Genomic DNA, 12849 nt, shown 5'->3' with positions numbered 1-12849 from the left:
CAGCTGGAGACTAACCCACTCTGCTGTGCTGTTATAAATTGCCAATCCCTGGATTATTCTCACAGGGACGTTTAGATTGTCCCTAGCTCTGTGTAACTGCTGAGACATGTGCTGCCCACCCTGTGACTCTTTAGGGGTGTCCCATGGCCTCTGGAAGCTCATGTGTCTCTGTATTCTTATTCCAGGGGTTTTGGAGGCTGAAGGAAGAACAGGATGCTTTGGAGAAAGCCTTTCTCTGGGCACGAGGAGAGCACAGACGCGTGCAGCAGCTTCAGGCATCTGACGTGCCTCCCGGTGAATTTGATCCTAACAGGTATGTTAGGAAAGGGAACCCATTACCTAAGAGGATGGTATCTGTATGGCCAGGGTTTTATCCTTAAAATTGCCCCCAGAGTTCTTAGAATTATGTTCTAGGGGAATTGTGGTTAATCTTCAGTGATTCAGAATAATCAACTGGGAGGGTGGTAGTAACATGGAGAGTAAGTGGCACAGGAAGCCTGATCCCCTTAATGAAAAATCCAATTTGTGGAATATTTAGAAAGTGACACAGTTTCATCCTTTTAAAGTATTTTATATATAAAGATTATGTGACTCAGTATTAATATGTAAAATGAGCTAATGGGGATAAGTACTGGGCCTATAATTTCATCAGTATGAGAAACTCGTTGAGAGGAACTCTCTCTAACACTGTAAGTGGAGCACTGAGAGGTTAAATGAATCTGCAACCAGTGGCAGTGTAAGAGGCTCTGAGTTCAAATTCTTCCTCTCATGATTCTTACCTGTGTGACTTGGTTGAGTCATTTAACTTCCCCTTCCCTGGGCCTTGCTTTTTCTATAAAAAAAATTGTTTTATTTTTTCCCCAATTAAATGTTAAAGCAATTTTAACATTCATTTTTTTAAATTTTGAGTTCAGATTCTGTCCCTCTCTTCCTCCCTTGCTTCCTCCTCATTGAGAAGACAAGCAGTTTGATATAGGTTACATATGTACAGTCATGCAAAACATTTCCATATCAGTCATGTTGTGAAAGAAAACACTCTCCTCCTCCCCCCAAAAAAACAAGAAAAATAAAGTAAAAACAAAAGTGTGCTTCGATTTATATTTAAACTCCTTTAGTTCTTTCTCTGGATGTGGATAGCATTTTTCATCTTAAGTCCTTCAGAATTTTCTTGAACCATTGCATTACTGAGAATAGCTAAGTTGTTCACAGTTGTTCATCATTCAATATTGCTGTTACTGTGTAGTGTTCTCCTGGTTCTGCTCATTTCACTCTGGATCAGTTCATGTAAGTCTTCCCAGGTTTTTCTGAAATCATCCTGCTCACATTTCTTATATAGCACAGTAGTATATTCCATCACAATCGTATACCACAGCTTGCTGAGCCTCATTTTTCAAGTCAGTAGGCATTATTAAGTTCTATTAAGTACTATATGCCACTGCTAAACCTGAGTTCACATTCTAATGAGAAAGATGACATGTAAATAATTAGTGACATGCAAAATATAGTAAAAAAGTAGATGGAAGGTAGTCTGAGAGAGCAAGGTACCAACATCTGGGAGAGATCAATTAAGGAAAAAGCTTCTGACAGAACCTGGAACTTGAGCTGAGTCTTGAAAGAAGCCAAGGAGGTTGAGATTATGCATTCCAAGAATGGGGGACATTCAGGGAAAATGGACAGAGATGGACTGTTTTGTGTGAGGGACAGAAAGTAGGTCCAGTGTTGTTGGGTCATAGAATTCATGAAGGGGAGTGAAGTATAGAGACTGGAAAGGTAGGAAGGAGTTAGACATGATGAAGAATTTTAAATTGCAAACAGAGGATTTTATAATCTGATACTAGAAATAATAGGGAGCCACTGGAGTTTGAGTGTGGGATGGTGGTGGTGGTCCTTTCTAACCATAAGATTTTATGATGGTTTTTTTCTTGCTAGCAAGACCCATGATAAAACAAGATAAACTGTGCCCTTACTGATCTAGAGAACCCTCTAACTAGAGGTGTGTTGGTAAATGATTAACAACTGGATATCTGGAGGGAAAAAGTGCACATGACACACTTTTAAGTTTATCTTCATTGTTGAAATGGGTTCCCAAACTTATTTGGCCTACCGCCCCCTTTAAAAAAAATCACTCAGTGCCCCCTTGGAAATCTACTTTCTTTAACCCTTTAATAGTTTATTTTATTTGTATCATTTAAAAAAATACCCCCCCACCCTGGATCATTCCACCCCTGGGGGTGGTACCACTCATTTTGGGAAGCTATGCCTCAGGCTTGATTTGTACTGTTGGCTAATTTCTTAATGTACAAATACTTATGCTCACAATTTAACAATTAGATCTAGAGAGCCGATGGTATCTGGCTCCAGAAAACTCCTGTCTCTAAGAAGGGATAGTGCTATATGAGCTCTTAGGAAGGATTCATATAAATTACATGGAAAGAGATGTGTCCAACACACACCTCATAGTACTGCTGCTGTCCATCTGTCTGAGGTTTGTGTCAGCGAGCACAGAACACCTCTGCTCTTGCAGATTAGCTGGTGAGGACACAGGAGATTTTTGCTTCTTGGCCTGGAAAACTTAAAACAGAGAGTTAGGCAGCCCAACGAACAGCGTGGAACCAAAGCTGATGAGGGTCCTCTTCCCTGGCCACATACATGGGAACCTATGAATGGAAGCAGTGGATTTTGGTGAACTTAGCTCTGGGGCCCTGTTGGGAAGGAGGCACTGTGCCCTGGCAGCCCCCACTTCCCAGCTCCTGGCCAGCCTAGGCCCTCAGAGGCTCTGGGTCTTCCTAGCTTATTTGCTTTCTGACCATTAGGTCTCTGTCCTTCTGGTGGGCCAATCTTCTACTTCTAGGATTCTTCTCTCCTTAGTAAGTACAGTCAGCATAGCCTCATGGAAGAAACACTGAATTTGGAATCAGCCTGCTGCTTATTTACTTTGTGACTTTGGGCCAAGTCACCCTCCTTTCTCTGGGTCTCAGTTTCCTCATGTGTAAAACAAGGTCAGACTAAGTGTCCTTCTAAATACAGATTTTATGATTTATACATGCTAAGAGGCATCCAGCCCAAGGTCCCTCTCTCTACAGGGGTGAGGCTGCACTGCAGCTTGTTTCGTTTTAGATTGGGCCTGGGATTTCATCAGTTTAAGGAGATCCTGTTAAGGAACTCTTCCTACCAATACAAGACCACTTTAAGAGGATAGCCTGGGACACTGAGAGGTTAAGTTTAAATGACTTACTCAGGATCCTGCAGCCAGTGTGTGTCAAAGTTGGGACTTGAACCCAGGTTTTCATAAATTTGAGGGTAGCTTTTTATCCAGTAGTCATGTGATCTCTGCAGTAGTCTAGGGAATTTCTCACAATGCATCGGCCAGAAAATCCTGAGCCAGCGTGTCTTCTTTCCCTTTCAGAATGTAATAGTCTCTCTCTCTCTCTCTCTCTCTCTCTCTCTCTCTCTCTCTCTCTCTCTCTCTCTCTCTCTCTCTCTCTCCCTCTCTCCCTCTCTCTCTCTCTCCCTCTCCCCCTCCCTCCCTCCCTCCCTCTCTGTCTCTCTCTCTTCCTCTCTCTCCCTCTCTCTCTCTTCCTCCCTTCCCCCCTCTCCTTCTCCCTCTCTCCCTCCTCTGTCTCTTTTTCTCTCTCTCTCCTCTCTGTTTCTGTCTCTCCATGTCTGTCTCTCTGGTTTCGTTCTCCCACATAATCATGGTTTGATCTGTTTCAGGGAAGTGGAAGGAGAGATATTTCGGCTGGGAATGCACCTTGAGGAGCTCATGGATGAGATAGATGACTCAAGAGCTGACCAGCTCTCTCCGAGGACCCCTCCAGGAGAAAAGTCACATGGCAGCTCAGCAGCTTCACCCGTATCAGACCTGCCAACTCTGTCTCCTGCTCCATCAGCTCAAGCCCCCATGCCAACTGTCCGCACCCCCTACCCTGAGGTAACTCCTTTCCACACTACAGGAGGAAAGCAGTCCTCGAGCTCAGTGAGGAATGAACTATGTTAGACTTCTTGTTTCTTTTTGTGTGTGCATGTGTTAGAGCTCCATGAGAAGCTGTTTGAGTCTGATTCAGTGTTTAAGACATGCTTGAGCTCTCTTGGACTGGTCAAGTAGGGCAAGCAACAGAATGCAAAAGAATTTATTAAGCACTTCTTATGGAACCAGACTTCAGAGGGCCTTGAATGCTGATCAAAGGGATTTGAATTTTAGTTTGGAAGCAATTAGAAGCTTCTGAAGATTTTTAATAAGAAGAGTGATATGTCCAAGTCTATGCCTAAGGAAATTTATTCTGGTTGTAGTGTGAAGGATAGACTAGAAGGGAGAGAGATCAGAGGAGGGAAGACCTATTAGAAAGCTGTTACAGTTGTCCTAGTGAGTGGACTAATAATAAGGGCCTAGCTGAGGGTGGTGGCAATGGGGAGAGAGGGACAGGGACAGGGACAGGGGGGGAGAGAGAGAGAGAGAGAGAGAGAGAGAGAGAGAGAGAGAGATAGGGAGATAGGGGAGGGTTAGTAGAAGCAAAGAGTGAGAAGTAAAGCTAAGACAGATTTTGTAATCCTGACTTTTTACAGGCAAATGTGTTTTCTAAAGATTCAGTTTGATTGTTCTCTATTGTTTGAGGCTCCAACCCAACAGTGTCATTTTTTCTGGGATACCATTACAAGCTGGTATTTTACCATCTTTTGTTCTTCAGTCATTTCAGTCGTATTCAACTCTTCATGAACCCACTGGGGGTTTTCTTGGCAAAGATACTGGAGTAGTTTGCCATTTCTTTCTCCAGTTCATTTTATAGATGAGGAAACTGAGGCAAATGGAGTAAAGTGACTTGCCTAGGGTCACACAACTAAGTGAGGCTGAATTTGAACTCAGGAAGAAGATTCTTCCTGACCCCAGGCCTGGTACTCTATCCACTGCGCCACCTACATTTTACCCTCTGGGGTACTAAAAATCAAAAGCATGTATTTATTGGATCTTGATCTTGCAAGGCCTGTTGAGTACTGGGCGCTGCTGGGGAGGTAGGGTGATGGTGCTAACTACTCCCTGCCCTCAGGGAAATAATACATTGTGTTCCTCCTCCCATTCTACACTTCATCTCCCATCTCTCTACCTTGGCCCTGACCTTCCCCATGCCTGGAATAACCTCCCTGCTCATTTCTGGCTCTTAGGATCTTGGGCTTCCTTCAAGGCTCAGCTCAAATCCTGCCTTCTGCAGAGGCCTTTCTCCCATTGCTATTCCTTTCCCCTATGAGGTTCCCTTCCATCTACTCTGTATCTTTCATAGGCTTAATTATTCCTGTGGTTCTTTCCAGATTAGAATGTGAGCTCCAGGAGGGCAGGGACTATTTCTGCCAGTGGATAGAGCTCCTGGCCCTAGAGACAGGAAGACCTGAGTTCAAATCCAGCTTTAGACACTTCCTAGCTGTATGACCCTGGGCAAGTCACTTAACCCTGTTTGCCTCAGTTTTCTCATCTGTAAAATGAGCTGGAGAAGGAAATGGCAAACTACTCCAGTATCTGTGCCAAGAAAACCCCAAATGGGGTCAGGAAGAGTCAGACATGACTGAAAATGACTCAACAACAGCAGTGCTTAGCACTGTGCCTGGCACTGCTTAATGCTTCTTGACTAATTGTAAGTGGGGAGAACACTGAAGTTGGGGTCAGTGGGCTGAAATCCCAGTTTCAATATTTACTCATTTTGTGACCCTGGGCAAGTCATTTAATATCCCTTAGCTTTAGTTTTCTCATCTATAAAATCAAAATACTATTTGCACTTCTTACTTTGTTCGGCTATTTTATAGAAAACCCTTTGTACGCTCTGAAGGGTGGTAGAAAATTGAGTTGTTGTTAAAAGACGGAGATGCGGATAAGTATGTAATATGCAATATCTTGCAATAAGTGCCAAAGGTTATAAAACAATGGACTAAGGTCTGATGGGGAAAGGGCAGTGGAGGGCAGGGCAGGGGAGGGGTATTATATCAGGCCTCCTATGTACCAGGCACTGTGCCATCTATCTCATTTGATCCTTACGACAACTCTGCAAGGTTAAGTGTTCCCCACTTTATCATTAATGAACTGAGGCAAACAGAAGTTAAGTGACTTGCCCAGGGTCTTACTGCTAGATTCAGACTCAGATGTCTGAGTTCAGATTTGAACTCAGGTCTTCCTGACTCTGGGCTCAGGGGGAAGGTCATTTTGCACAGGGGAGGAACAGAGCTGACTTTATGGGGGAGGCTGCATTTAATCAGAGCTTTAGGAGATGGATAGAACACTCAAAGACAGGAACGAAGTATGTTTCAGGTACAGGGAACAGAATGGGCAAAGATAAAGAGGGAGGAAAGTGCATCTCTTACTATGCTTTTGGGCTCTTCTCATGCTTATCTGTCATGCCATCCTATGGATAGGAAAAGGAGAGATGGGCTCCAGCGGTGGGGAACCTGCGGCCTCGAGGCCACATGTGGTCCTCTATGTCCTCAACTGCTGCCCTTTGACTGAATCCAGACTTCACAGAACAAATCCCCTTCATAAAAGGATTTGTTCTGTAAAACTTGGACTCAATCAAAAGGCCGCACCCAAGGACCTAGAAAGGCACATGTAGCCTTGAGGCTGCAGGTTCCCCACCCCTGGAGACAATGACTCACATAGGTAGGAGTGGTGCTTTTGAATTACTGGATCCAAAGATTTGTCATCTTTTTTCATATTACTCTTTGCTCATAGGTTGTATGGTGTAGTTGACAGAGAGCCAGTCTTGAGGGTAGGAAGACCTGGGTTCAAGTCTTGTTTCTTCCACATGCTGGTCATGTGACCCTAAGCAAGCCACTCTCCATGCCCAAACAACTTTCCAAGACTAGAAGCTGTAGATCAGTGTCTGATTTGCATTGGGAGAAGGGTTTCCTCATACCTATTCACTCAAAGGTCCAAATGAGGTTAAGAAAAACAGCTGACATTTACCTAACATACTAAGGTGCATGCAGTGCTTTGCATATGTTCTTTTGTTTGAGCCTCACAACAAACTTAAACAGTAGATACAAACAAGTATTATCCCCATTTTATAGATGAGGGAACTGAGGTTAAGTGGTTTGTTTGCAACTAGGGTCAGTTAGGATTTGAATCCAGGTCTTTCTGATTCCAGTACCTACACCATATCCACTGTGTCATGCTGCCTCTCAGAGTTCATTTTTTATAATAGTATTTTATGTTCATTTAAAAAAAAATTGTGTTCCAAATTTTTCTCCCTTCCTTTCCTACCTTCTCCCTAAAATGGTAAGCAATTTGATATGGGTTATATATATGTGCAATCAGGTAAAACATATTTCTGTATTAGGTTATGAAAGGAGAAAAAGACCAAAAGGGGAAAACCACGCAAAAAAATGAAGTGGAAATACTATGTTTTTATCTGCATTCAGACTCCATCAGTTCTTTCTCTGGATGTGGATAACATCCTTCTTAGAGTTCTTAAAGGTTTGGTGTCAACTTGAAAGGAGATCACTAGTGGAGCGTCCCAGGGATCTGTCCTTTGTCCCATGATGGTTAACAATGAAAAAAATCATGGCTTCAGAAAACAATAGCTAGCATTTACATAGCACTTTAAAGCACTTTACAAGTATTATCTTCACGATGACCCTGGAAGGTAGGTGCTGTTATCATCTCTGTTTTACAGTTGAAGAAACTGAGGCAGCTAAGTTAGGTGGCTTGCCTAGTATCAGATGAATATCTGAGGTCATATTTGAATTCAAGTCTTCCTGACTCCACGACCAGTGGCCTATCCACTGCACCACCTGGATGCATAGATAGCTAGCCCACCCAGCTTTGTGTCACCTTCACATTTGAAAAGCCAACACACTGAGTGATAGAATCACGACCCCAAAAGGTCTCCGTAGGCTAGGGCAGCATGTCAGATCTAGGGAGATGAGATTCACTAAGGACAAATGTGAAGTCCTGTAAACCAATTTCACAAATACAAGATAAGGGAGCCATGCGTCCCCGCCCCCTTTCTAAAAAGAATTGGTCATCTTAAGAGTGTTGTGTTGTTTCAGTTGTGTCTGACCCCTCATGGCTCCATTTGGGGTTCTCTTGGCAAAGATACTGGAGTGGTTTGCCATTTCCTTCTCCAGCACATTTTTCAGATGGGGAAACTGAGGTAAACAGGGTTAAATGACCTGCCCAGAGTCACACAGCAAGTCAGTGTCTGAGCCAAATCTGAACTCAGGTCTTTCTGACTCCAGGCCTGGTGCTCTACCCCCTGTGCCACTTAGCTGCCCGTTTGCACGATTAGGATAAGTATAACCTAGGTTGCATAAGTGAATTTTCCTGATGAGGTTGGAAGAGTTATCTCCCTCAGTTGTTTGGTCCAGAACACTGGGGCTGATTGGACTCTCTCTGCCTCCTTGCCTCTCTTTCCTCTAGACCCCAGCTGTCCAGAATGGCCACACTTTTCTGTCTGGAGTGCACACAGAAGTGAGCTCTGCCAGCAGCGAGTTAGATGATGAGAGCCCAGCACTGCCGCAGCCACTTCAGTACAAGCAGCTCCAAATGGAGCAGGATTTCCAGAGCCTCGCGGCCCGGTAAGTGTTCAAGGGAGGGGTCGGAGAAAGTCCCATGCGCTTATGGGAGGGAACTTCCCAATCTTCCTGGCTCTACCCAGTCCCCATCCTCAGACCTTTCCAACCTGCTTTGTGTCCAAACAAGCTGGGGAACCCACCAAAAGACCTGTACACTGTTAGGAAAAACTCATCAAAACCTTGATTATCCTTAATACTTATTAGTCCTCAGTTACTGGGAAATTCAGTTTGCTGCAATATGGTGTATGTTGTAGGTGGTAAACAGTCCTTTTTGTTTCAACCCATATTGAAAATGTTTCTTTAAAATATTTTGAGTCCATTTTCCTGTATGGATAAGTGGAGTCTCAAGAATGTCTCAGTTTTTTCCCCTTTGACCATCATGGGGGTCTCATAGGGCTTTGGGACCATCTTTTTAAACATCAGTTTTCAGTGCTTAACAGTAGAGATGGAGAGGTACAGGAGACTCAGTTGAATGTATATAAATTCTAGGAATATCTCCAGGAAGAAAAATACAAACTTGGGTTTTGTTTTGTTTTGTTTTATTGCTCACCTCTCCCATTCCTCCTACAAGTTGAGGGCAGAAAAAAAAAATTCTGGTTAATTTGAGCTCTAATGTGAATAAGGAAATTTACATCATTTTTTCACCCAATCTGTAGGGAATCATTTTAATTTTTTTTCATTTTTTCATTTTCATTGCTAGCTTTTGTCATTCCCCCCCGCCCCCGCCCAAGATGCCCCTTCCCCTGCCTTTACCAGAAAGCTATCCTTTTTTAAAAGGGGAAAAAAGAAAAAGAAAAGGAGGGATAGGCAGGTCAACAAAACTAAGCAGCATATTAACTAAATCTAATAAGTCCATATGATATTCTACACCCATTGTCCCCCACTTCTGCGAACGAGAGAAAGAGATGCGTTTTCTTTTCTCTTCTTCAGGGACAAACTTTGTTATTATAATTATCCAATGAGGAATGTTTTTCAAGAACAGAAGCAGTATCTTCTTTTGGCAGCATGGGACATGGTAGAAGGCATCCTGTGACTTTTTGGATTGAAAGGAGGTAGAGGAGGAGGACAGAAGAAAGCTTAAGTTTGGAGAAGTCCTTTTGGGAACTCCATTGGCCTGGCCTATAGCCTCATGTGGTCCATTTCCCTCGCAAATAAAAGTTGGATAATTTTTGTATATAGTAGTGGTGCAGAGGACAGGGTGCCAGTCCTGGAGTCAGGAAGACTCATCTTCTTGAGTTCCAAATCTGGCCTCAGACACTTCCTAGCTGTGTGACCCTGGGCAAGTCACTTAACTCTGTTCGCCTCATCTTGTCATCTACAAAATGAACTGGGGAAGGAAATGACAAAGCACTGTAGTATCTTTGCCAAGAAAATCGCAAATGGGGTCACAAAGAGTCAGACATGACTGAAAATGACTGAGGGCCCTGCAATAGAGTGCCATGACACAGACTACATAGTACTACACTGGAAGGTACAGTGCATTAATCATTATGACTAGGGAAAGAGTACTGAGTGGAGTCAGATAGCCTGGGCTCACATCTCATTTCTGATGATGGATTCAGAGTGCAGATTGAGACCTTGTTTTGTTGTTTTTGGTCATAGCTAGTGTGGGAATTTGTTTTGCTTGGCTATACATATATGTTCACGACTGCTTTGTTTTTTTTCGCTTCCCTTCCCCCGCCTCCACATTGTGGGGAGGAGGTAGGAGGGTGAGAAAGTAGACAATTTAAAATGTATTCATACAAATTCAACAGGAAAAAAATTAATTCCATTTTTGACACATATTACCTTGTGAACTTAGACAAATTACTTAACCTCCCTGGCCTCAATTTTTTTCTTCTGTAAAATGAGGGGATTGGATTAGATGGCTTCTGAAGTCTTCTCCAGCGCGAGATCTATGAATTTGTGAGCGTATGATGAGGATGTGCATAGTGGGGAGAGCTGCTGAAGGGGCATATGGGATCTTTGCCAAGGAACACCTGGTATACCATCTGGTTTGCTCTGATGGCTTTAGGGAAGCCAAAATTCAGCCATCAGTGGTTTTTGTTTTTGTTTTGAGGGGGAAGGGGAGGCAATTGGGATTAAGTGGTTTGCCTAAGGTCACATAGCTAGCAAATATCAGGTGTCTGAGGCCAGATTTGAACTCAGGTTCTTCTGACTCCAGGGCCAGTGCTCCATTCATTGTGCCAGCTAGCTGCCGCCATCAGTGTTTTACGGAATCCATGCAGAGGGAATTCGATGTAGATAACCAAGAGCAGCTATTCTTCACATTCCACAATATAAGGACTAGGGTGAATGTGCTTAAGCCAAAATTGTAGCAATTAAAGTGAGATATTGGGAGGAATCAATAATCACCATGCCAGGAAGCACCGTGCTAAGTGCTGGGGATGCAAAGAAAGACAAAAAAAGGTCCCCATCCCATAGGCGCTTACCACTAGAATCTGTTATAAGTGTAGATTGTGTTATAGAGTCTCTGAAAACTTTTGAAAGTTAGGATGGAGTCTCATCTGTCAGGGATGGGTTAATATATTGCTATGTGAAGGCAGGGGGATGGACTACATGACCTCTCAGAGTCCCTTCTAGTTTTTATAAAAGCTGCTCTGAGAGTCATGATCCAGCCATTTAAGGGAGTCATCCCTGAGAGGATCCACTAAGTGGCCTGCTTGAAAGAAGCATCTCATTCATGGCTTGGAGACCGGATTTAGGATGTGGACCACTGGCCAGTCCCCAGAGGTTCAGTCCTCCATCTTGAGTACCAGTTCTTGGTCATGTCTGCGATGTTTCCCAGACCAGAGCACTTCGGGACAGCGGACGGTAGCTCTCAAGGTCACACCTCTTCTGTTCGGCCCATTATAGATACCACAGGATCAAGTTGTTCCCTGATGATGTCAGGTTGGAAGAAGACCAGGAAGAGAAGGATTCCACCCAGGAAGTGGATGGGCCAATCGCTGGGAATTCCGAGGCATTTGAACCCAGTTCAAAGAGGACAGAACAGGAGGAAGGGAAGCACCTGAACCCTCTTGAGTAAGTCACTTGACCCTTGGCTGTTCATTCTTCACTAGATTCAGACATCTCAATGAGGAAGGAGGTTGTTTGTCCTGTTCCAATAAAACATTTATTAAGCACGGTCTATATGAAAAGTATATAGTTTGGATCCAAAGACAAAAACAAAGCCGTCTCCGCCCCTGGAAACCTTAAATTATAAGCAAGGGGTGGGGAGGAGAGGGAAATATAGCAGGCACTCAGATTAGTGAATACGGCATAGTTAGAGGTGGGAGGGATCAGGGAAGGCTTCACAAAGGAGGTGGCACCTGAGCTAAGCCTTGAGGGAAGCGTATGAGGAAGTGAAAGGTGATGCTCCCTCTCCCCCCCCCCCCACCTTTTTCTGATGTTGGTAATATTAAAAAAAAACCATAACTCTCTCTTTTGAGATTTCCTTTCCTTCACAGGAAAATTATAGCACCCTGTCCTTCCTGAGGATACTTCAAGTAATGAGATGTCATAACTGTATATTGTCACAATTTGTCATAATTTTTGTATTGTTTTTAAGTGCTTTTTTCTTTTGACTCTATTATATCTTTGTTTTTACATCACCTTCATTTTCAGCTATATCCCTCTTTTCTCATGTTGGCTCACCTGAGCCAACCCTTGTAACTAAGAATTAAAAAAGATTAAAAAGTAGTTCAGCAAACCAATGCCTCAGTCATGTTTGACACTATGTGCGATATCCCACACCCGTAGTGTCCCACCTCTGCAAAGTGGAGAGGGAGGTACATTTTCTCACTTTTTTTCTCTTCTCCAGGGCCACTGCTTTATACTTTCCAAAGGCAACTAGGTGGTCCAGTGCATAGAGAACTAGATTTGGAGTCAGGGAGACCTGAGTGCAAATCCTGCCACTTAATAGCTGTATAACCCTGAACAAGTCATTTAACCTCTTTGTGCCTCAGTGTCCTCATATGTGAAATGGGGATAATGCCAGCACCTTCTTCACAAGCTTGTCATGAGACCAAATGAGATAACACATGTAAAATGATATACAAACCTTAATAAGCTATATAAAGGCTCTTCTATATCCCTATATAAATATAATATATATAATGTATACATATAATATATATAATGATACTTATTATTATGATTATTACCCTTGCTATGAGGTAGTTAGGGCTGGGGTTATTGGGTAGAGGGGCAAGCAGCTCCAAGTGAGAGGTGAAGGGGACAGCTCATGAGTAGCAGAGCCGTGACTCAAACCCAGGTCACCCCATTCTTGAACCGGCCTCTCTGCTGTGCTGTGATACG

The 12849-nt window shown here is 43.4% G+C and overlaps 1 protein-coding gene across 2 annotated transcripts in view; it reads left to right on the top strand.

Moving 5' to 3' along the window:
* Positions 1 to 12849, top strand: part of AKNA (AT-hook transcription factor) — a 71699-nt gene that overhangs the window by 34587 nt on the left and 24263 nt on the right. For both annotated transcript variants that reach the window (XM_036752955.1, XM_036752956.1), the window contains 4 exons: positions 186 to 313; positions 3715 to 3931; positions 8396 to 8553; positions 11407 to 11574. In XM_036752955.1, the coding sequence (XP_036608850.1) occupies positions 186 to 313; positions 3715 to 3931; positions 8396 to 8553; positions 11407 to 11574 (671 nt within the window). The remainder of the gene's footprint in view (positions 1 to 185; positions 314 to 3714; positions 3932 to 8395; positions 8554 to 11406; positions 11575 to 12849) is intronic.

The sequence above is a fragment of the Trichosurus vulpecula genome, chromosome 3 (assembly GCF_011100635.1).
Source record: "Trichosurus vulpecula isolate mTriVul1 chromosome 3, mTriVul1.pri, whole genome shotgun sequence".
In the NCBI taxonomy this organism is placed as follows: Eukaryota; Metazoa; Chordata; class Mammalia; order Diprotodontia; family Phalangeridae; genus Trichosurus; species Trichosurus vulpecula.
The sequence above is the reverse complement of the archived record's forward strand: the minus strand, read 5'-3'. Positions and strand labels throughout refer to the sequence as shown.